The sequence below is a fragment of the Xiphophorus couchianus genome, chromosome 21 (assembly GCF_001444195.1).
Source record: "Xiphophorus couchianus chromosome 21, X_couchianus-1.0, whole genome shotgun sequence".
NCBI classification, from domain to species: Eukaryota; Metazoa; Chordata; class Actinopteri; order Cyprinodontiformes; family Poeciliidae; genus Xiphophorus; species Xiphophorus couchianus.
Window position 1 is genome coordinate 8586282 of NC_040248.1, and position 25887 is coordinate 8612168.

The 25887-nt window shown below is 36.9% G+C and overlaps 1 protein-coding gene and 1 long non-coding RNA gene across 2 annotated transcripts in view; both read right to left on the minus strand.

The window, feature by feature from the left end:
- The window catches only part of plxdc2b (plexin domain containing 2b), an 89695-nt gene that overhangs the window by 11057 nt on the left and 52751 nt on the right, over positions 1 to 25887 (minus strand). The window contains exons 5-11 of the mRNA XM_028005007.1: positions 22646 to 22768; positions 18205 to 18323; positions 12820 to 12919; positions 8649 to 8744; positions 8443 to 8524; positions 1328 to 1388; positions 767 to 920 (exon numbers count right to left, since the gene is read on the minus strand). Of these exons, the coding sequence (XP_027860808.1) occupies positions 767 to 920; positions 1328 to 1388; positions 8443 to 8524; positions 8649 to 8744; positions 12820 to 12919; positions 18205 to 18323; positions 22646 to 22768 (735 nt within the window). The remainder of the gene's footprint in view (positions 1 to 766; positions 921 to 1327; positions 1389 to 8442; positions 8525 to 8648; positions 8745 to 12819; positions 12920 to 18204; positions 18324 to 22645; positions 22769 to 25887) is intronic.
- Positions 13524 to 14383, minus strand: LOC114136757 (uncharacterized). Its single transcript, XR_003593870.1, has 2 exons — positions 13868 to 14383; positions 13524 to 13829 (listed from the first exon to the last, which is right to left on the minus strand). It is a non-coding gene; the product is annotated as an uncharacterized LOC114136757 (long non-coding RNA).

Consider the following 25887-nt stretch of genomic DNA (forward strand, 5'->3'; position numbering starts at 1 on the left):
AACACAACCTTCTTGATGCTTGTTGCCTGCACAAAACTTTAGGTAAGAACACAAAGACAATATGCAGATAAATATTTCATGTGTAATAATCTGTAATTATTTGGCACAGTAATGAACAATCTATAATTCCTGGATAAATTAAAGAAAGCTACTTACTGACTTTTTTCCCTTTGCAACTACATTGCATTTCTTTTAAAGTCAAAGCTTTGCCGTTTTTGTTCATAGACTTGTAAAATTAATTCTTTATTTTACCTTTCATTAATATTTCCCCATTTGATTTCTTAAAATTGTTGGAATATTTTTCAAATGTTCACAAATGGACAAATATTTTAGCAAATTCCCTAAAATCTGAATTTGTTTGAAGCTCTTCGGCTGTAGGTTAAATATTAGATTACTTTATGGAATTTACTCTTAAAAGTGAGCAGAAAATAATGAATGTATGTATTTGAGAGCGCCAATAATTTCATATTCTAAATATAACAGTGTAACAATATTTTATTTATTGGTATCACTAGAACAAACTAAAATACCTTCCAATGGTACATACCTCATGTAGACAGGACAAATAAAAGAATATTTCATTCAAAGTTTGTAAACATTTGCTTTTCTGAATACACTTGTGAATTATAGCATCCTTTCCATTGGTACAAATTTTTAAAAAAGTTCAATTATAGTGATTGCCTGAACAGAGCATCATTCACTAGTTGTCCCGAGATCCTATGAAGACTTCATTGTTGACTTATTTTTAGTTTATCCGATACTTTACCTTCAGTAGGAGCGCTGGTGGGAGGATGAGAGGTGGAAGGTGTGCCCCAGCCTGTTGTGCTTCCTTTACTTCTCGATGCTGTTCTGGCAGTGATAGTGGTGGTGAAGGTGTACAGTTGCGTAGTATCGTCTATGTCGCACATCTTGTCTTTGGTCTGATGGAAAGAACCTCCATTTTATATTTTGCACAAACTCTCAAAGGATAAAAGTGCAAAAGAAAGCTTCAACCACAACCATCAATATACTTGTGTGTCTGATTTCACATTTAGAATGTAATATGCCAAAAATCTGAACACAGTAGAGCAGAGATGCTTCAATTTAGTTTTGTGTGTGTGTGTGTTTTTTAGGTTCAATTCAAGCCAGATGTTTAATTTTAAAACACTGACAATGCCAATACGTCCAGCCCTATTTTTGGTCATGTTGTCTAAAAACACAGTGCCGTCTGGATCGATGACCTCAGCCTGATATCTGATCCAAGAATGGCATCAGTATTGGGTCAGATACTGTTACAAAAACGGATCAGTCTGAACTCTGAGATCAAGTTTTTTTATTGAATCCTTACCTCATCTGGGCAGCTGTTATCCACCCAGTCCTGTCGATGGCGGTCAAAGCCGCTGGAGCATCTGAGAGAAGAAGAAAAAAAAAAGTAAAAAAACCCAAAATAAAATACTAACAAAAGGTTTTTCCACTTATAACCTACACAATGGGTTGTTTTCACTAAGATCACCACTAATGTCAAAAGAAGTGGTATTTTCAGGATTGTGAATCTACTGAAATTGCTTTGCCATTCACACAAACGACAACAAAACGTTAAAACTTTATAGTTACACTAATATTATAAGTATATATAAACAAAATTAAGTTAATGCAGTGAAGTGATCCTTTAAGTAGTTGTAAAGCCTACTGTGGTTACTTAGATATTTTGTTTGACTGATAGTTAAAGATAATTATATACCATTTACTCTTTGGTCATGAGAAGAAAAGCTGCAAATTATCACTTTTTAAAAGAGTGAGCAAGCAACATTTTTCTTGTTATAAGCCTAAATTACTAAAATTGGGGCAGGATAATTTCATGCCTGTTAAGTAGATGACTAAGTTTTCCCCTTTTAGTTGCTTAGACCCCTCTATCTAGGTAAAATTTTTTATTTTATTTTTTTACAAATTAGTGAAATTATTGAAATTTTACACTGAAAACTTTAGAAAAATTCAACCTTTAAAAGAAAAAAAAAGCATTGCAGAAAACAATTCCATGATAAAAAAAATATATAGTTTCGAACAAATTGTCGCTTGAGCAATCATTGTCACCCCTGCTTTTAATCCTTTGTCCAGGTCTCTTCCACTTGTGGAATTGCACAAAGTGACTGTGCATGCAGTCACTTTGTGCTTTTATAGCAATATCTGTGCAGATGACAGCTCCAATTAAATCAGAAAAAACACTCTCGCTGAAAATTGTTTAAGCTGTTCAACTTATTGTATGGAAGCAGCTAGAATAGCTTGTTAACTAGGAGGGCCGAAGGTAGTCCACGTAGACAACACTCCTATTCAGTCTAGAGATTGTCCAAATGGCCTAAGTACCCTTAAGTACCCTTAAGTACCCTGGGAATGGCCTCAACGCATCTCACAGTTGCATAATTGTTCCTTAGACTTCGACTTCGACTGACTTTGTTGTCATTTTCAATGCACAGGGTGTATACAGAACGAAATTTCGTTGCATACGGCTCACATCTCTCCAAAAACACTTCATGTATGCTTCAAAACTAAACTGACTAGTTGTAGGTATCATAGATACCCACCCCCAACATGGACTATTCACATCCCTACCTTCTGGCCTGACGGTCAACGACTGCATGTACAATAGAACAATAGAAGAATAGAAGAATGGATGAATGGAGGCTAATTTGAGCCATCAGAGTCGTCAGTTTGGACAGGGTCTTGTGGCCCTGTTTCAGCCAGTCTGGGGAGAAATCGAAAACCTGGCCCTCCTAAGTAACAGCGGGTGTGAGAAAAGCTCCTGCAAAATTGTCCAAAAGTAGCTGAAAAGCCAGATTTGTTTGTTGCCCAGGAAGACTAATTTGTCTCTTCACAGTTTTGAATCAACCATTTTGTGTTGGTAGACTTCTATTAAGAAAAATAGTGAATCATGAATTATTTTTGTTAGCTCTAAATTTAACATAATACCAACAAGAGAACCTAAAACTTGATAAGGTTTGCCCAAAGCTGTAAATAACAATATGCAGGGCTTCAAATTAAGTGAGATTAAACCATTTAATTTACAGAAATTAAGTGGTTTACAGAAAAATCCACTCAAGGAAACAACAAACAGACCCACATCTTGGAAAAAAAATATGGCTTAAAGTGAAGCAGTGCTGTAACAACACTAAATATTGAGTAAGGTCTCCAAAAGATTCTCTAAAGAGCACATTGTTATGGTAATTTAACTATGCCCCCAAGTCCGTCTGCTCAAACAGCCGAAGCAGATTCCTCCATTTAATCCCTCACTTTCCCCTGACTGCTATTCCCCATCCTTAGGGTGCAGCAAAGGCAGCACAGTCTGACTCGATATCACCAAGGAGGTTTGGTCTAACGTGTGCCTGAGCTTTGTTTCTTCTCGGTGGCATCCATCTCAGCTAGTTGTCGTCTAACGCACTGAGCCGCACCGCATTTAATCAGAGATGGGCTGGAGAAGGTTCATTTGAATATAAATGAGAGAATATTTCAGCTTGGATTTTTCAATTCAGTCTCAACAGGATGAACTGAATGAGATTGTGTTGTTTTTGCCACTTTGGTTCAGAGAAAGCTGGCATCCATGTTGCCAAGTTATTATTTTAACCAAGTCATATTCATGTTCTGAATGAATTTGAGCCAGATAATGTGTTTTTAATTGATTTGCTTTACTGCTGATAGTTTTCTCTTGAGAAGCCAAAGCTATGCCATCAGAGCCAAATTAATTTTCCACTGCTCATTCACATAATGAGTCAGTAGCAGGACTTAAAATTTGTCCAGAACAGTTTATTGGTTAAGAGATAAAAATCCAATCGCAGCAGTAATTATTTTTCTTATTGGCACAATGCAAGTCAGTCTAGCTCAGGCAAATGCAGCTGACTAAATGTTCTGATAACAAAACAATAGTTGACAACAAATGTTGCCTATTTTGTAACTGCTTACTTCAGCTATTATTTGAAACGTTTAATTTAACAGGCATATCTGCACATATTCTCAGTACCTAACTGTTGGCTTTTTTCAGATTAATCAAACTATAAATTTGGTTTCAATGTTTTAATATATCATGAGTAAGCTCTTCTATTTGCCCTTTGATAGCTCCATTAAATGAGAATTTATAGATAAATATTTCCTTTTTTCTCATTTAATTGCATTTTTCCTCTCTTGATCCATAAATGACTAATGGATTATGCCAACAAATTAACAATCATTCTAAAGATTTTCTCATAACTTTATATAACAATTATATTTCCTTTATGTCCCACGTGAACATGAATTTTACCAATAAACAACTTAGTATCTGCTTTTTGGAAATTGAATGGTATGAGTAGCTTAGATTGTGATCTGACATCTTTGCCACATTGTTGCAATTTCAAACCTAGTCTTACTCCTAGGTTTGAAATGAACTTAATCAAATTAGAATTAAAGCTTATCAGTCACTGAGTTAGCTTGTTGTGAAACAAGTAAATTGAATTAATCAGAATTAAGATGAACTGAGCAGACACTAGCAACTCACACTTCCAGCAGATTTAAACAAATCATGGACAAAACATTCATATTTCTGAAAACAGCACTCCATGTTGCTGACTAAGACCAATCCAACCTCGGTTTTTGCATATTTTCTTTCTCAGTGGGGCACACACTCACTCAGCAGGAGCACAGATGTGACTTCCGTTTCAGTAGCACACATCTGGTTATAGTGTAGACGATGGACTACTAATTTTCAACATCTGGTTTTGTGTTTTCCACCATCAGTTGCTTAAATTGTGTGCAACGGATCACAATTGTTATGAGCCGTTTTTTTTACTAAATCTACTTCTAGCTCAGGACACAAACTGCAACAACGCAGCACAGACTGATCATAGAATGTCTGCTTTAAACACGTTTAATCTTATTGCACAGTTCTGTCTGGAAGGTCCACATTGCTTCAGATGTTCCGTGCACACTGAGCTGTTTTTCTTTGGCACATTTACAGAAGCTGAGGGGGTTCAGTACCGAGCAGCTTAATGAAACGTGCAGCCAAACGAACACTCTGCAAACTAGAAAGTCATTTTTATGACGTGGAAAGAAAAACACTGTGAAACTTCTGCAAAAATATACAGTAAGCATGGCAAAAGAAAAGAAAATGCAACATAGAAACAAAAGAAAGTTCAAGGAAATAAAGTGTTTAATTTGAACAAAGATATCTGACTTAAAACATCCCCATTCTGAAAAGTTGTTCCATAACAGGCTGGTCTTGCATTTGCATGATTTTAACATCTTGAGACAAATATATATTAGCCAATTGTTTATTTATCAAACTAATCAAGTCATACTATCCATGTGAATGGATTGGAGCATTAAGTAGGAGCAGTATCTTTGTTTTAGTATGTCCTGAATGAACAAATTCCTTCATACAAGGATGTGACAGCTGTCCCTACTGTCACACAGAGATCTGAATGGCAATCGTTTTCTGTTCATCCTTAACATTAGTTCACATATTGATTAGTAAATAGTTTAGTTTCATTTTTAAAATGATTTTCATTAGCCTGACTCTTTAGTTTACTATTTGCAGTGCACACATTTAGTAAACTTTACTTGTCAGTTCTTTATATTTTTGTTAAATGCAACAAATTAATTTCTTCTTGTTTTGAGTTACCAGTTTCCTTTGGAGCTGCTGCTGGAGTGTCACACAGAAGAGCTCCAGCTGATTGTTGTCCTGATGGCTGGTAAACCTCCTCAGTGGTCATCCCATTTGTTTGCCAGGGGAAGGGGACATTTGGTTTTCTTCAGTTTAATTTTACCATTTTTTCAATGTTTCTTCTTTTTGGCAATTAGTTCAGTTCTAATAGTATTTATTTAATTTAAAGATTTAGTATTGTGTTGAACAGTATTTGTTTAAGTTCTTGTATGTTTCATTACCCCCTTGTGTGTCAGCAGTGGTCTGATCAGCCACTATTTAAGTTCCCCTCATGTCTTGTTTGTTAGGTCAGTTTGGTGCTTGAGTTCTTTGTGTTACTACCTGAGTTGTAGTTTGTTATGTTGACCTCGGTTTTGGGCCCAATTCATAATTTTTTAATTATTTTTGGACTTTTAAATAAAGAACCTTTTTTGGAATCCATTTAGGGTCTCTCTGGCTGGTCTGTGTAAAACCCTCACGCAGGACATTGGCAGTTTTGGTTTGTCACTTTATTGCGAAGTGGTCAAGCTCTCTAGCGGTCCCCTGCTGGTCTCAATAACCGAAACAGCAGCTTAGTTTGCTTATTCCTTGGGTCAACTCTGAATAAAAACTTTTAAGGAAAAGTCTTTCTAAGCTTAGCTCTTTATGCATCGACTGTAAAGTATGTCACATTTATGGTGTGCAACAGCTTTTGTTCAACAAATATCGAAGCTTGCTCCAAACACATCAGCATTCAGATGCTTTATTTCCCAGCTTCCACTTGTACCTTAGCATGAAAGAGAATCTGCGCTTGCACCGTCCCAGCCCTTTAGACGGAAGTTCATTGAGGCTGTTCTTTTACAAACATCAGCGTCTCTCATTAACTGCGCAGCCAGCGAAGCCACAATGTTTTTTAATTAGTGCGTGCCAAAAGCATGTTTGCCTTTTCTAAAAGGAAGTGGCTAGAAGATGCTGAGGGAAGGGTAGGGGAGCTGAACTGTGAAGTATTAACACAGTCGGAACGCTAATTAAAATGCAGCTTAATGAGACTGCTGCTACAGGCGTTACAGTATCTCTCCGCATCCATAAACTGCTGAATATATAAACACTTTTCTTGTAGCTGCAAATTAGTATGTCTTTGTCAAATGTGCCAGGATTTAAGATGCTAAGTCATGACAATGTTGTATGAAATGAATTATGGAGCATCGATAACAAATCAAAACGAGCAGGACACTAATACTGCTCGCTTCCCTCAAACACAATCACTCACGTTTGCTGACTGCTCAAAAAATAAGGGAGTGGCAGATTCATGTTTTATATTTACAGATTGGAAAGTAGATTAACAGTGAAAGAGCTATGATGGTCATTCCACAGGCCAAACAGCAACCTCCGCAAAGGACGTCATCAGGACAGCAAACATCTTTTGAAATCAGAGTGGATCATGCGTCATCTCTCCATAATTTTTTCCCTTTGCTCTTGTGTGTCTTTAACTCAGACTTTTCTATCCGACTAAATCAAGTCAAATACACTGCAGCTCACATTTCAGCTGTCAGGAAATTCTGTAGAGGAACGCCAACACCTCTCTGGCTGCTTAAATATTTACTTGTGTTTGAAGTGCGGGAGAGACAAAAGGGATAAGGTAGAAAGAAAGTGGAGCAGAGGTTGGCTGAACAGGTGCGAGTCGAGTGACTGTCAGAATGAGCTGCCAACTAAATACAGCTACTTTTCTCAGGAGGGGAATCAAAGCTGAATAAATGAAATCGCCGCTAAGTCTGCAACTGACAGAAAGTTTGATTTTAAAAATATACTTTCATAAAAGTAGAAACACACCATACTAAAAAGTCACACAGAAGCCTAATTTTTGTGATTGTTTTTAAAAAATGTATAATTTCATGCTGCTAAGTCTTCCGAAAAGGACAGGGTAATGTTTTTCACTGAATTGCATCACCTTCTTCTGTCAGAAATGCCACTGCATTGCTGGAAATATGGGTTTAAAATGGCTCTTATGTTGAATCAATGTTATTTCATACAATTTTCAATGCCCAACTTGAAAAAAGCAAATAAACCTTGATCTGAGCAATCCTGCACAACAATTATAACCTATGCACAAACTGACACCCTACATTCCTTCTTTTCATCATCTTATATTTGGACACTGCAGAATATATTCAGCCTATCCTAATTCTAAGCTACAAAACATCCTATTGAACTCGTGCACTCTGTGCTGTTTTATTTTTTGTCTTATTTCTTTGTAACTGTTAAGTGCTTTGTATGAAAACAGTTTAGAAATAAAATCATTATTATAAAGTTATTATTAAATGCTGTCAGGATCTTGGGTTGTTTGAGTTAGTTTTTGGTTTTGTTAATTTTTGTGTTCCTTAGCCCTTTTCTTTGATTAGACCAGACATTTTTCTGTTTTGCTTACTTTAATTCGGTCCTTCTTAGTGTTTCTAGTTATGTTTATTTCTTGACTCTAGTTATTCCTTGCAGACTGATTAAAAATCACAATGGAAAAAAATGGGTTTCAGCATTGCCTTTTTGAAGGAACAAATTTTAATTTTAAATATAAAGCTTTAGATCCTACTGGCAAACTACACAGTTTTGTTTTTAAAGGTAGATGTGCAATGCAGTGTTTCTCAACTCTGGCCCTTTTACTGAGCTGCAACCATCTGAATCAGATGTGTTAAAGCAGAAAAAACATCTAAAACATGCAGGGCTGTGTAACTTGTAGACCAGGGTTGGGAAAAACATTGTTAGAGTATAAATAACAGTGTGGATATGCTATGAGGAAAAGTATAACGGAGTAAAGAAAGTCAAACCTGTTGAGCCGATGACACCAGCTGCAGTTGAAGTTAATCTGAGAGGAGATGCAGGTACTACAGCTGGTGAACTGGAGACAGGCTGCAAAAGAGAAGAGTCAACACATATAGACTGTTTCTGCAATCTTTCTATAACAGATGACGAGAAATTAACTTAGAATCTTCTACTAATATAAAAGCAACCAAAACAATGTAAATATCCTTACTGGGTAAAGGAATGATTTCCACAGCTGAAGAATTGGTGATCCTCGTCTTTGTAAGCTCCACACGGTGATACTCATAAATCGTCCTCCGTCTTACGTCTAGTTTCAGAAGACAAAGACCGTTTGAGATTCTGGAGACAAAGGGTAAATCTGGAACCCTGTGACAAAAAACTGGGACAAAACGTCTCCTAAAGCAGAAATAGATTTGCTGGGAGAATCGGGTCATACTGGATGCTGCTACAGCACTTCTCTGCTTTCTTTGTGCCCAAAGTGTCAGGCTATGACTTGGCAAATGGACCAGGGCAATTTTCTCTGAGACCTGATATCATCAGTCTGACCCAGTCGGTTGTAACAGCAAGACATCTGATGGGGTAAGATGGAACGCATGATTAAAGACAACCCCACACCGAACCCTAGCTGGTCTAGAAAAACCTATTAGCTTTTGCTTACCAGACGTACTCGAAACCAACAAATGAAACTGTGGAACAGAGTACTGTTGTGAAGCACATCCAATACAAATTGCAAATAAACACATGTTTGTTTGTTTTTTTGTGCACCAGAGATTAGACCACATTAGTGTAATATATTACTTAGATGTACAGTACAGACCAAAAGTTTGGACACACCTTTCTAATTCAATGGGTTTTCTTTATTTTACATTTATCATTTCTGGTAGACATAATTGATTATTTCTTGAGATACAGAGTAAAATTCAATACAACTAACTGTAATTAGTTGTAACTCTAGGCATTTCATCCACTTTCTAAAGTCAGAAATTACTTGATATCAAGGTGCCTTTTGGATTAAGAAAATATTTGATTTAAGTAATTTATACATCTGGATAATTAGGAGAAAAGGTTGGCATTTTCAGACTTTATTTTCCATTCATCGTCTAAAATTTTGTTTATTCCTCCTTTCCTTCTTTCCAACTTCGACAAGGACAAGGTTGGATGTTACAGTGGTCCTCTGTCAATTTCTGGTTTGGTATGCATTGATTAATCAGTATTTTTGTAGTTTTCTGTGGAATGTAACTCCAAATTATATGAGGAAAAATTGCCTATTTGTGAACATTTTGGTAGAACAGATCTCAAATGTTCAAACCTGACTGTTTAGTTACTTTTATACCATAATAAATGACACACTAACCAACATGTTAATGTATAATGAAACTTAGAAAAATGTAATTGTTGATTTTTTCTGTGTTTTTATTATATAAATCACTTTGAACAAGCTTGAATAAACTTGTTTGACTGAAAATATCTGAAAGAAAATGCAGCGTAGAAAGTTGTTAAGCCCCTAAGCACAATGCCATTTGACAGCATTGGCTGGGTTTGCAAAGCAGCCAAGCCAGGAGTGCTATTTATACTCCTTGGCACCCCAAGAGCAGAAATAAGGAAAAATGAGACTTCAGGTTGTGCAGTAGTGCTGAGATGGTTTCCAATTTGTGTGTTAATGAATAGTAGGATATGTTAGGTGTTTGAACCAATAAAATAGGCAGTTATACGTGTTTTTAAAAGGGGTTTTAAGTATTTGCGGATATCAAGTGTGTTTCTTAACCTCTGTAAATAATTATATCACTGTGCTCAGCTCCAAATTATGACTTCAAAGGTAAATTAAATACAACATGAATAGCTACTGCCACTTGTTCTCAGTTCACTATTATTTGCATTAGTGTAGAATGTTGTTTTTAGAGTTTACTACATTTACATTTCAGATGTATCTGAACCATGTGATTAATATATTTCAAATATTCATGTTAAAATTGCTCTGAATTTCATATTAACATGTAATAGTTTTCTTAACAGTAAATTTTACCTGCATATTTGTAAATGGTTCTCCTCTAAATCCACTTTGAAATCACACTCCAAAAAGATAAAGGTACATTCTAGTCTTATGAGTCCCGCAGGGTTAAACTGTGGTTGTCGCTGCTCCAGCTGTTCACATTTTTCCACTTGGACAAATTCTCCTTGCAAACTTGTTTTACTTCTCCAGATCAGTTGGTGTTTTAACCTGGGACCTGTTGAGTGCACCGACCCTGTGTTGCTTTCCTCATTTGATAGGATGTCGCCTCCCTGCAGACCTGTTCATTTGGATTACGCATGGGACAACTGATCAGAGGAAATGCGAGACAGCTGAGATCAGCCTGAAAATAAGTCCACCCGTCATTTTACCCCTACAGCCCCTTTTTGTCTGACTTCCTCTTGCTTTTACCAAAGAGATTATCAGGTGCCTAATGGCAAAGATGGAGCCTGGGGAAGGTTAGTTTACTAGCTCAAGGCTGCCAGTTGATTTAAGGACTTTACGGGCTTAGTGGAGACTGGTTCTGAAAATGATGCCTGTTCTTCCTCCAAAAGAGCACTAAATGTAGTAAATATATTTGCACTTGTTTAAATCTTTACCAAGTATTAATGAAAAATAGCTCAAGACTGTGCATAATTCCCAGCTCCAGTCTTTGCATCATCCTCTGAAAATAGGTGCTGGGAGGCAAGTATGAAAAGTGTGGAGCAGAGTTTTGGCTCCATTTAAAAAAATATCACTCAGTGAGCAAAGTTTAATTAATCTTCAGAGACATGCATTAAAGCTGGGTCGTCATGTGTGCTTGTGACCTGTTAATTATACAACCTGACTGTGGGACACCCATAAATCTCTCTCTGCCCAATCTTCTGCCTGGAGGTAAAATGAAATCCTTTATTAAAGCTAAATAAAATCCTCTCGTTACCCTAGTTGGTATGCAGTAATTGGCTGCAGAGAGACTTTCTGTTGTAGCCTGTAGCGGTCATAGTTTCCTTTTTGAGTACTATGGCTTAATGCAGTTAAAAGAGCGGAGATAATAATCAAGCATGACAAGGGTGTAAAAAATCTGTCAAAATATATTCCTTCCTCTGCATGATAAGGTTTAAATTGGACTTGGAATGTGCTTGGGCAGATATATGACCTAACTTTTACATTTCCATGTAGTTTTACAGAACCGGTAGCCAGGAGACAAAATAAATCTGAGAATTAAAGTTTTATTGGCACTAGCAGAACCAGAAGCGTTTTTATGGAAGGACTTTTCTTGTCACCTATCTTTCCAGAATCAATTTCCCCCTCTTTCTACAGCGACTACAGTAAAAAGGGGAACTTGCACAGGTGACAGAGGAAGTGTAATGATGCTAAGTGATTAGTTGCTATGACATTCTGCTTTCTTATGGTGTTTTCTCCTCTTCCTGAAGAGACAATATTCATCTGTAAATGCTCACAATTTTATGTCCTCTTCTTTCCCCAGATAATGTAAGAGTTACAGTTTGTCACAATTACTGATGTCACTTAGTATTAATTTAAGAATTTGAGTGGATTTGATCAAAACCTGCAACAGTGTTTCTTTCACATTTGCTTGAAACAAAATGAAGAAAATTTAACACGCTAAGATATTTCTTTGAAACAAATTTAGCTAGGATTTCTCATAGGCAATAAAAAGGAGTTTAACTTGCCAAATAAGTTATATTTCACAACTCATTATTGCATCAGATTCTACATCTGAGCCCATGAGAGTGAGGAAGCGTTTTATGACAAAGTCTGAAGTATCTCCAATTTTCTTTAAACAAGTTGATTACAATATGTCAAAATGGAATGAGCTGTGTCTGGTTTCCTTTGAACCAGACACATCTCTGGAAAGAAAAACAAATTTGGCTAATTTAAGAAAAACAAAGTTCACTTGTAAACTGGGAATCTTTGATCATTATAAATACTGAACACAATTCTAGATGACTTCGGACCATTCCTTCTGATTAAATGCTAAAAAATCTGGTTGGTTTTTCACATATTTAGAACCAACCTACTGAATCAGTAAGGTCTTTATGTTTTTAAGTCTAAAGAAACTTGAAACATCACCAGCCAGTCAACTCTATCACATGACAGAACATATGGACAATTCTCCTAATACCTGTTTAGCATAATATGTTTGCTAACCTTGGTTGCCAGCTGGTTGTAATCCAAAAATGATGCACAGCTAGGTAAAGCTTTATTTTAATTATACCAAAAGGCAGAAAAACTACCATCCTCTAATGCCAGATTGGGTGTTACCCTTTCTTTTAAATTGCACTCCTGCATTCTGGCTTTAAAGTGAATAACTATTCCAACTTTTCGAGCCGTGTATGTCCCTTATTTAAACTGCAACCATCTGTTAGATACTCACTGGGTATTTGCTGGATCTTGTGGACCACCACAAAGGCGTCAGACAAGCCCACCTTCACCGGGTGATTGACAGAACTGATTTGTGATATCTCGATGGGGATCTGGAAAGGAAATAAGTGAATATCCATCACCAGCAAGACACAGATCTCCCTGGAGCAAGATGTTAAATACCGACAGGTCTAAATAGCCTCACGTTTCACAGTGACAGTCTACAGGAGGAATCTGTACAGTAATCTGTAACCTCAACAAGCAAATGGATGTCTCTGGGTCAAAGAAAAAAAAAAAATCACAGTGGAGGAATGTGCGCCCGCTCTTCTTTGCAGAATTGTTTTTGATTGGAACATTTTGAACATGACCTTTAAGGTTCAGTTCACAGTATCTTAATCAGATTTTATGTCCAGACTTTAAAAAGGACACTCTAAACATTGTATACCTTTAGCTATTTAGAGTAGGACTTGCTGATATGTTTTAGATCATTGTACTACAGCATAACCCTCTTATGAAGGTGTGACACAAACTGATGGTAGGACATTTTCCTGCAGGATTTTCAGCCAGAAAACAGAATTTATTGATTTAAACAATGACAGCCAGTGATGTATTCTGTGTTTTAAATGTGTTTTCTCTGTTCCTTTGTTTTCATGAATAGCAGTTGTATTTATGACACAAAACACAGAAAATAGGCTTTCTTTTTTTTTTTTTTTTTCGATTCTCAATCTTTATTAAATCCTTCAACAATAAAACATACAGTGAAACCAATGTTAACAATATCACTACTGTGAAGTATACAACCTTAAGTAGTTATACAGAGAAGGATTTGAGTTTTTAACATTTTCCCCCCTGAACCCCTCCCGATCCTCCCGTACTCCCCCCACCCCAGCCAGCAGAAGGAGCTAAAGGAAAAAAAAAAAAAAAAAAAAAAAAGTACAAACACACTATCTTTTATTCTGGACCAATAGTGTTTGAGCCTTTCCTCTATGGTTTTAAGAACGGTTCCCACATACTCTGATACGCCTCAATCTGACCGTTTATCTTGTAGATGAGTCGTTCACCTCAATCTGACCGTTTATCTTGTAGATGAGTCGTTCATAAGAAGCAGTTTCTAAAAGAGCTGCATACCATTCTGTATAAGTAGGGATACTTTGACCTTTCCAGTGTCTTAATATAACTCGTTTAGCCGTTGTGAGGGCTATTTTTAACCACTGTATTTTTTTTGTTCCTATTTTGACTTTATAATCAAAGAAGTTAAGAAGTGCCAGTGTAGGTGTCAACAATAGGTTGGAGTTGAGGGTGCTGTTAATTTTCCCCATGACCTCCTGCCAATAGGAAATTAGTTTCGGACACATGAGGAACATATGAAGCATGTCTCCTGAGCTTTGTTTGCATCGCCAGCAAGTATCAGAGTAACTTATTTTAGCTCTGAATAATTTAACTGGTGTCCAATATAATCGATTCGTAATTTTGAACTGTATCAGTTTGGAGCGTGCATCTCTCATGGGCTTTAACATTTGTTTGACTATTGCAGCCCACTGTTCCTCTGTGAACTGTATGTTTAACTCTGATTCCCATACCTTCTTAAGTCCTGTATTAATATTGCAAGTGTTCTCAATCAGATAGTTATAAATATGACTTACCCGTCTTGGGGAGTCTTTTACTTTGTTAAATATGGTGTATATTGGTGATTCCATGGGTATGCTTCCCTCAGGATTCTTTAATTTTGTAAGGCAGTCTCTAATTTGTAGGAACTTCCAGAAATCCTTGTGGTTTAGATTGTATAGTTCTTGAAATTGTTGAAATGACAGTAAGGTACCATTTTTGAAGAAGCAGTTTATACGGTCAATCCCTTTTATAAGCCAGCTCCTCCAAAAGATCATTTTCCCCCCTATTTTTATTTTTGGGTTATTCCACACTGAGGCTGTTCCCTGAGCGAAAGGACAGCTGTTTGCTTTTTTATGTAACTGCTGCCAAACCTTTTTAGTGTGAGTGATAATTGGATTGGATTTAACTCCATCATTTGAATGTTGGGATAGATAATCAAAAACTTTAAATGGAGCATTTATTTCACCTTCCAAGCTCACCCAGATCGGACTATTGTGGTTGTGTAACATAATGGATGTTATTTGTGCGCTTGTAAAAGCTTCCTGATAAAGTTGCATATTGGGAAGTCGTAATCCTCCGTATTCTACTTTAGTTTGGAGTTTTAGGACAGACATTTTAGGCTTTTTCCCCTCCCAGATAAAGTTGTTTATCATTTTGTCCAGGGTCTTAAATATAGAGTGTGGAATTTTGAGAGGTAATAAACTGAATAGGTAATTTAATTTTGGTGTAATAATCATTTTAATGGCTTGGACTCTACCCCATAGTGATATTTGTAGCTTGTCCCATCCCTTTAAAAGTAAACTTATCTTATTTATCACAGGTTCAAAGTTGTCCAGAATAATGTCTTCCAGGCCCGGGTTCAGCAGTATTCCTAAGTATTTAAGGTTTTTTGGTACCCACTGAAATTTCCATTTTTGTATATGGCTTTTGTAACAAAGTTTTGACAAGGGCATTACTTCGCATTTAGACCAGTTAATCTTGTATCCAGACAAATCAGAAAAATTGTTAATTAAATCCAGTAAAGGAGGTAATGATTCCTCAGGATTCGACAGCAGAAGCAGCACATCATCTGCAAATATTAACATTTTGTTGTCTATTTCACCCATTGTTATACCTTTTATTATTTTGTTTTGTCTGATGGCTTGGGCTAAGGGTTCGAGTGCAATAATAAAGAGTAGGGGCGACAATGGATCTCCCTGTTTAGTCCCGCGTTCAATTAAGAATTGATCTGATCTTGATCCATTTGTCGTTACAGTTGCTTTTGAGTCTGTGTATATCATTTTTATTATTTCTAGAAAAGAGTGTTGAAACCCAAATTTTCCAAGTGTATAGTAAAGATAGTTCCAGCTGACCCTGTCAAACGCTTTTTCCGCGTCAAGTGACAGGGCCGCTACAGGAAAATTTAAATGTTGGGCCTTCCAAATCAGATGTAGTAAACGTCTTAGACTATCAGAGGAGGTTCTGCCCTTGACGAAGCCTGTTTGGTCCGGATGTATAATTGATGTTATGACTTTATTAATCCGCAATGATAATATTTTTGTGAATAATTTTGCATCACAGCACAATAAGCTTATTGGCCTGTAGCTTGAACATTCCAGAGGGTCTTTTCCTTTCTTCGGAATGACAGTAATTAATGATTCCTTCATGGATGTGGGGAGTCGATGCGAATTGATAGCTGAATTAAAGGTTTTTAATATTTCTGTGCCCAGTTCAGATGTAAATGTTTTATAAAACTCGTTAGGAAAACCGTCCAGGCCTGGGGTTTTCCCATTGGGTGAGGTTTTAATGCATTTAACGAGTTCTTCCATAGTAATAGGCCTTCATCTTCATCTTCGTCTGTTTTCTTTTAGAGTAGCAGGTACCCTGTGAGCCCTTTCAATGACGATTTGATCCGTTCCCTGATCCTGTGGGAGTAGGGCTCGTAGTATGTCCATGACACACTCCGGTACGTTATCCCCCTTCTCCGAGAGCTCCGGGACACCCTTGATCCTTAGATTGTTTCTCTTGCTGTAGTTTTCTTGATATTGGATCCGATCTTCCAGCTGTGCAACTTTGGACTTGAGCTCAGCCGTGCTCGCAGTGAGCACCGCATTCTCATCCTCAAGTTGCGACACTCTGTTTTCCGCTTCCCCCATCCTGCCGCTGAGGCCGGCCAAGTCTGATTTCAACGAGTCCAGACAGTCTCTAATTGTGATCACGTCTGCTCCGACCTGCTGTATTTTGTCTTGGAGGTCCCGGTTCATGACGCGAATCTCGTTTAAAATCATTGAATCTGTCCCTGCATCAGCGAGCGTCTCCATGCTAGTGTTAGCATTAGCCTCGTTAGCTCGTGGGTTCGACCGGATCATTTGGTCAATTTTAGGGCCCGGTGTGCTCTTTATCCTTGAATTTTTCCCTCTGTTCATCTGTATTGCTTACCCTGTACCTCGCTCACACGGGTTAAGTCTTCTGACGGAAAGTAGCAACGTAAAACTGGCCGATATCAGCTCTGGCTCCTCAGCATGCGTTCTCTCCTCGCCGCATCGTCACCGGAAGTCCCAGGCTTTCTTTTTTATAATTGCTGTTAGTTTTATGCCAGATTCCTAACTTTAAAAAATTCCAGTGTCATCTCGTCAACTCACAGAAAGAGCCTAAGTTTGACTAATGTAAGATTTTTGTGTTAGTGGTTTTGGCCTTATTCAATGTTGATCTTGATTGGAAAATGAGGCCTCCATTGATTTATATGTTGTTCTGAGTTATTTTGTGGCTTCCTCGATGAATTATGAATTATTTCACTGCACTCTTTGGGTAACTTTGGTAGCTGACTAGTCTTGGGAAATTTCAACACAGTTTCTTGTTTTTTCATTTGTGGATAATGACTCTCAAACCTCTAGAAAGGAGTTTGTTGAGACCACCATTCATGCAAAAATCACTGGAGGACCTAATGGCTCTTGAGATTAAGCTAAGTTCTCCAAAGTCAATTAATGATTTAACAAGAGGATCAATTATGTTTTCACATACGAAAGTGTTGGTTTAACTTTTTCCTTTGATAAATAATCTCATCATTTGAAAACCACCCTTTCAGGTTTTGTTTGTGAATACGTAATTACTTAGTACATTATTTCACCAAAATAAAAAGTGTAAAGAAGGGACAAAGATATTTTTAATAGTGTTAAAAGTTTGAAACAGCAGGGGCAAAGACTGCCAGAGTTGTGTGATTTAAGTGTGAAATGACTCACAGTTTAATTTGTACTAAAGTTGAGGTGATAATTAAAATGTGTCACTTTCACACTGCATGGGTGTGTTGAAAATAAGGTCTACCTGACATATTGTTCAATAAGCTCCTGTCGAGACTGACTTCAAGAACTACAGAATGGCTTCAGCTAGAAGGGCATGTAGCATTTTGAGCATCACATGCAAAACTATAAAGATGAAAGGTTCAGTAATAAAGCCCATAGCCACATTATATCATAAAAAACCTCAATAAGTCCAAAAAGTCTCAGTAAACAAATAATTTAAGTAAATCTATTTAGGGAAATCAGATTCTTATCTCATGTTATAGCACTGAAACTGTTTTGTACTTTCTTTGACACATATTTTGCATAAAAATGGAATACAGTTTTTCCAGGTTTACTTTCCAACTCTGGATTTGGGGAGCTAAAGCTTATATGGACACTATGGCTTGTGATGGCACAATAGTAAACACTGGCAGGGTGAAAAATATTCACAGTAAAGATACAAAACAGAAACTCAGGCAGAAGAGACAAAAAAACTGGTTGAGAAAAAGACCGAGCCATAAATAAGAGCTCACCTCTTTGTATGCAAACACAATCCTTCCTGTGTTGTGCAGCGTGGCCTGGAAGGTGAAGCTGCCTAAGTTATAGTTGTCCTGCAGGTGGACGTGGTCCCACTGCACCACCAGAGCAGTGCCTAAAGAGAAATGAATGCATTTAAAATATATGTATTCCCACATACTGGATAAATTCAGATTAAAGCACACCACAATAACACTCAGTTTTAGCCCCTTCTCATGTGAAAAAAGATGCAGAACATGGTGAAGAATAGAAAGACATTTAATCCGAAGAGATCTGTTTCTTTAAAGTATTATTTGTCGGCAGGAACTACAGAGATTGACACTGAATCAGAGTGAGTGCCGATATGAAAACACTGTACTGGAGGAGGATAAAACCGCAATAAAACCTCAGCTTTCAACAAACCCAAACCAAAGAGCGGCCATTATTGTGATGGATTATACAGTTCGGGCAGTTTTTAACCACAGGGAGCCACTACGTTTTCCATGCTGTGCAAGACTGTGCTGAATGACAAAGTGAACAAAGAGTGGACATTCAATTTTCTTGTTGGGACGGCAAAGAATATACGTTTCCATCTGCTCTGTTTGACAGCAGTTATAAGTGTGTAACAGAAATTGGATAAAAGAGATCTTGTACTTTTTTTCCAAGCAAGAATGCTCTCCTTACAGAGGATTGTTATGTGTTGGAGCTTTGTGTGCAACAGGTGTCTATGCACAAAAATCAAGCATACGTCCTTTTCCAGGTAAGAGTTTATATTTCAGACATGGTTGGAGCTCCACGGCAACTCCAAAGCTTGCATACATAGGCATCACTGGCATTTGAATCTACAGTCTGCTTTTGATTAGGTGAAAATTCATCTTGAGGTTTGAATGCAAGTGTTTAAAATTGATTTAAATGCTAAAAAAAAAAAATCCTCCTTTCAAATTTGTCCATCATCCTCTTAGTATGAACTGCTAAACATAAAACTCTATAGCCACCACTGGTTATATAGTTACTCAGTTATATTTACTTCACTAAGTTTTCAGAAAAATGTACTTCTGCAGTAATTTTTCCACAGCGTACTTTTTATCTTTACTTGAGTAATATTATTCTGAAGTATTGCTACTCTTTTTTGAATAAAATTTCAGGGATTCTACCCAACAGCAGTAAATTTGGTGACCGAAGAAGAACATCCTGAAATGATTCAGCCTGATCATTTCCCCTAATGCTTCTACAGTCATTTACACCAAATGTGTTCAAGTCCGTGGTGTAAAAATGTTTATTAATAAGATATGCATAGAAGTCTTTGTTTAGTCTGTGTGTTTATGCAGATCAATAATATTTAGAAGTGTTTCCAACTATCATTTTTGTCTGCATGTGTGCAGATTTTGTTTTTCCGTCACTTCAAGATGGGAATCAGACATGCAGCGCATATTTACATCTATTTGCATATTTTTGAAGTTGATGCACTTTAACGGAGGAGTTTGGTACGCCCTCATGTGTTCTCAATTACACATTGAATGAGATGTGGAAACGAAATGTGTCTGGATGCATTTGTACAGAGAGTTTCATCCATGCAGATCTGTTTGCATTAATGCCGTTTTCTTGGTTTAAGCACATGCCATGTTTTAGAAGGAAATTCATGCATTTAATAAAGCAGAATCAAATAGTTTAATGGTCTAAAAACGATTTGATCCACTAACGGAAAAACTTGGATATTTTGATCGAATATCAAGTTGTTATTACACAACTTAAAGAGGATTTTATGATGTTTTAAACACAAATTAAATTTATGTACAAAACAATCAGAAGATAAATAAATCTATTGAGAGTTGTAGTGATAATTGGTTTAAAAAACCCCAGAACTTCAACTGAATTTAGCCTGCAAGAGTGAGTAAATCAAGGAATAATTCCCTAACATGGCCTTCATCTCTGCCCTCCAGAAAGTTGGCCTTGCATTACTTTTAACACCACTTTGATTTACTGTGGACTTTGGAGTACCTATTGATGCGAAAGCCATTTGGCCAGTTGCCAGAGTAATAAAAGTTTGTTTACACAGCAGCCAATCAATTTTTCCTGTAAACAGCCAGAACACTTCCCATTCAAAGTAAATATGAGAGTCAGCTTCTTTGCTGTCAGGTAGGAGAGTAAGGGGGACTGGTAGCACAGCAGCTCCTAAAATAAATCACGTGCTGTGTGTACAGTGGACGCTCAGTCTGAACACAGGCTTCACATGTAGAAGGATTAAATATTGTCTCTCGTGTGTTGAAACATAATTTATAAGACAAGGGAAACAGAAATGCAATCATGATAAAAAGAAAGTACACCCTCTGTTTCAGATTTTATGTATCAGAATATAAAAAGATTCTGAGTTGAAACGCATAAGAACAAATTAAATTCAATCGCAAATGTAAAAACACACAGCAGGATTCACTTTGTTTTTGTTTTCAGAAAAGAAGCCAAAAAAGGAAAAACACTGGCTTTTGAAAAACAAGTTACACTCCATGAATAGGTTTTTCCCCCTGGTGTCTAAAGCTGTTGTGGAGTAAGTTTTGGCCACTCTTCTTTACAAAACAGATTTTAATGACTCCAAGTTTTATGTAGTACTCCATTCATTCTGTGTCAATTTGTCCTAGACACTTCAAAATGGGAAAAAGAAGAGACCATGCAATTCAAGTGATGTGTAACTGTGCACTGTTCTAGTATCCAAAATGTAACAAGAAAAATCTGCTCATCTAAACATCCACAGTCAAAGTATCAATTACAATAGAGAACTGGAGTTAGTTGGACTCTAACTGAAAATGAGTAGTTATTGCTTTTTTTTAAAATGGAAAATTATCCAAAACCTGCAGCAAAATCAATACATAAAGACTTTACCACACACATAGTCAGCCTTCCTCAATCACCATATTTTGATTCAGCTGTTTGAAACACATATTTTAGAAATGCAAAAGCTGATCTGCCATGCACGTAAGAAGTGAGTCACTATGCATAATATCAGAAAACAAACAGCAAAGAAATGGCAAGAATTATGGCGATTATGTATAACTGCAGTTTCATAATTACGAATTGTTATTTTCCTACTTTGTCACATCAAAATGTCTGACTTGTAGAAAAGCAACAATTCTCACAACATTGGCTGGACATGAGTGTGTTTTGTCATTGTTTTAAATGTATAACATTCAAAACAACTTCCATAATTCTCCATCTGATGATTTTTCACATTATCAAATTCTTTAAGAACTGGTCATAAAATCCCATGTGGGAATGGGAAAATAATTGGCAGCTAGAAAAAGAACTTTAAAGTTTTGTCAAATAACCTTGGAGATGTCTTTCTATTAATTTTTCAGCAGAGCATATGACAGTCATAACCTCGCCTGTCATATTACTTCTTTTTTTAGAAATTCTAATCAACAAAAACAAGTGAAAGAAGATCACAGGACAGCCAAGCTTTACACCGTCACTGTGAATTTTCACACACAGCCTTGTTTGTGAACAAACAGCTCATCTCTGCTGTGAACGCTTCATCAAGCTTGTTTTTGCATATTTAATGACGGCTCATCCGCAGCACAGCGGAGCGTGCAGTTCTTGTTTGGTATCGGCAGAACGCTGACTGATGGACAGCGAGCTGGGCTCCGGATCGATTGGCTGCCATCATGGTTAAAGTCTGATGAGCTTCTCTGCAGAAGGTCACAAAGTTGGTCTGTCAGTTTGCTGCAGAGCGTGAGAGAGTGACGAGCAGAGTGATGGACAAGACCCAGAGTTTACTTTGGCTTGCAAAAGCATTAATAACCAATTAACTTTGTCATATTTTACAACCTCAAACCTCAAAGTATTTTACTATGATTTTATGCGAGAAACCAATACAACATTATACATGTTTGTGATATGGTGATGCTTTGTAGAATCACTTTTCACTGTTGTTGCAGCTGCTCTGCTGCACTATATAAAGTAAATATATCATCATTGCAATATCAGTGTGTGCAATATTCATATCACAAATGATTGCTCAGAGTGCAACATTTGTTGGCCAATATGGTTGAAGTGTAATGAAGATTTGCATGCTAATATAATATTTAGCCATCTGGTGAAAAAATTACCCCACTCTACCCTTGATGATGTTACAGAAAAGTATAATACCCCATCTTGACAGAGCAGAACACTGAATTCCAAATATACAGTACATACATTATTCATAAGGTAAGAACATCAGCAATGAGACAAGACGTGATTCAAGTTTTTGTTTCACAAAATCTGTTGAATGTATTCACATTTATCCCCACTTAACTCATGTTTTTAAATATGTCAGCAAAAGTGGGAAAATAGGAAACTATGACAGCAGGTAAAACTTGCTTATGTTGTATTAACTCGATTTTGTCTGAGCGTTTGAGATGCATCAAAATTAGGGAGACAACAAAAAAACTCATTGGGATCATTACAAAAACAAAACAAAACACTTACCATTGTCAAAATAGATTACAGTAGAGTTCCTGGAGACACTTGGGTCAAAGTTGGCCATCAGAGGAGCGATGTACTGTGTTGCTGTGAGCATCCGATGGACGACATCTCCGGTATAAATAAAACCTGTACATGCAAGCAAAAAGACAAAAAATATATATATTTTGTACAAATGACTTTTTGCTGGAAATAGCTCAAACAGTATTACACTATAAATTTTTGTTATTTTTCTTATCTATATACAGTGATTCTTATTTTGTACAAGAGTTTTAGTATAAGGCTTTTCTCTATACGTCTGTGCAAAATGTGCAGGCCTCTGAGACTAATTGTTCCTGGTGTGCTCTCCTTCCTCTCTCTTGTCATTAATTATCTAGTGTAAGATAATGAGGACAGCACGACATCAAAAATGGGTTTTTGTTACTTTGTTGCTCTTTATGGAAAGGCAAAACAAACTCAGGCTCTATATTTAAAACTCTCTAAACATGGTTATTAATGGAGCCCATTAAAAAGCATAAACAAAGCAACTACATATTACATTGGGGAAAGAATTTGCACTGAGAACAACAGAATCCAGCACTGTCCTCACTTCTCTGCAGACTGGAAAATTGGGCGCAGTCAGCTGTTATCCTTCAGTTATTATCCTATAATTTCTTTTTAGGAAAAGCTTTTGTTCTTTTGTATGAAAAAAATTGTAAGAAATACTAGCTGACTTAAACAGTCTTTCTGAGTGTATCAGATATTTCATGCAAGATAATTTTGAGGAATGAACAACACTCTCAGATCATTTAATTTGTCTATGTATCTAGGTACAAAAGAGACATTTTTAATATTTATCAATTATCATTTATAATTTAATTTCAGCTTTCAGATTTTTGTATTTGTGTTACAAGCTGAAATCTGGCTATTTAGTCAGGCTATCTGCTCAGGTAGCCTGCCAGAGGTCAGTTACCTAATAAAACTGTTTCTTTCAGCTTCCAAATTCTAGTTTTCAAGACCAGCAAACCAGCAGCAACAGGTGGGAGAGGGAGAATACTGCATTACTCTGTACTGCATTTAGCTGATGGTAAAATATGCTGTTTTCCGCACTTTAAATATATATATTTTTAAATATTCCTTTAAATCATGCCTGAACCTTTGATCAGATCTATGAAGTTAATAATATTTCCGGTAAAATGCAATGTTATAGCCGCATGGCTCAAGAAATCCTGTAATGCATAAAGTTATTTATTTCACATGTAATTAAGTAATTTATACTAAGATGCAGACTTGGGGGTGGGGGAAGGAACCCTGCTTTTTTTTTTTTTTTTCTTACAAAAATACAATCAGATCCAGACCTATAAACTCTCATTTCATGTGACAAGGCATCTCCTCACATATGGCGGATGGGCTATAAAAACATATCCATCACTCTGAAAACTATAAGGAGCCTGCTATGAGAGGAAACAGTCTTTCCCAAATACATCTCTCTGCACAGAATTACCTCGACATGAAGAATGGGAGCAGAGAAAAAAATTATGACTTGACTTAGTTGTGTACGGAAAAGAGTGAGTGCAGAGTCCTACAGAGCTCTACAGGAGTTACTATGGTTACAATTAGTTTTTATCTTACCCTTACAAGATACTGTTCCTTGATATGCATTAGTTTCCAATGGACAATGAATGAGGAGAAAGCTGACTGTATGGACACATATAGTAGAAGCTTGGTGAGAGACAGCAAGAAGATGCAGAACTGGTGTAAGGAGGTCTGACTAAAATATCACAATATTTCCAAATCTGTAAAAAATCATTTGGAATTATGCCAGCATTTCACAAAAATAAATATTTTTGGTCATCCTGTCTGACCCAAAACTGTAAAAGTTTAGATTAATTTGAAGTCAGACAGCAATTAAAAATGGTTACGTGTATATTTGTTAATATGTAAATAATTGGTTTCAACTGTAGGCACAATCAGGTTTGTTTACAAAAATGAAAGTAGACCAGTTTTATTTCCTCCTGTAATCAAGAGAACAGAGGAATATGAGAAAAATATGTTACAGGTGTACTCCCTCTCCTTTCTGATTGTCTTGTGAACTGGATGCATCGCTCCAACCTAGTCTTACATGAAATATCAGGTGAAGTACAGCAAAGAACACAGAAACTTTATTAGGTAAAACCAACTTTGAACTTTTTATCATATTATAATGCAATTCCTTCATCAAAAACATACTTGGGGTGTTGTTGTGATTCTTTCATGCATATTTGAGAAATCCTTTAATCTCCTGTAGCAGCCAGCCAGGAGTGCCTTAATGCTTGCTCTCAGAGTGTTGCCTACTTCCACAAAACTACTATTTGGAGCTGCAATACTCAGCCAAGCTTCATTCTCATACAGCACCCTTACATTCCCCGCTAAGCTCCTCCAGACCAGCTGCAGCAGCAATTAGCAAACACCAGGTGAAATGGAGCATCTGCTGAGAACTACTTCCCAGTTCAGTGTAGCAAAGAAGCATTAAGGCAGAGTATTGGAAAGAGCAGGAGGTTCTTAAAGAGACGGAAGCTCAATTACAAGGCATTTGTTTTAAGTTATGTGTGATGCATACAGAATTTTTAAAACTACTGAAGGTAACATTGATATCTGATTGTGCTATAAAATGGCACTTACTGTAGCATTCATTTAATCTTGTTTTTAGTCAATATTCTACTCAGTCATGCTGATTTTTTTATGCTGTATTTAATTTCAAAAGAGGTTAGAATGTCCCTCGACGAAGCACAAACACAAACCCGTCTGGAAGCACAAAGCCCAGTGTGAAAGGGTTTTATTTGTGTTGCTGCGTCTGCTTTCCACCAACAAAACACAACCCAGCTTAATACACAGTCTAAAGAAAATCAGACACCCTCTCAATACACTAAAAAGGCGAGGGCTGCAGGGCGCTCAATAAAGAGTCTGTTCATTCATTATAGTTGTCACTATAACCAGAAGGAGACTGGACAGAGGAGGAGAGAAACCAGGGGGAGCAAAAGATAGAGGCGAGAGAGAAGAGTAATGGAGAGAAGCCATGCCAAAAAACGGGGTGTTTTTTCTGAGTGTGTTTATGAGTTCCGCCTACAAAAATGAGCTGAACTGCATATGTCCAAGAAAAACATGAGCGGGAATGATCAGAACCATCAGACTGAAAGCTTTACTTTATTGTACAACATGTTCAGACAAGCTCTTTGTCCTCAGGAGCAGATCTGTGTTTCATTTTCAATACGATTTGTGTTTATCACAGC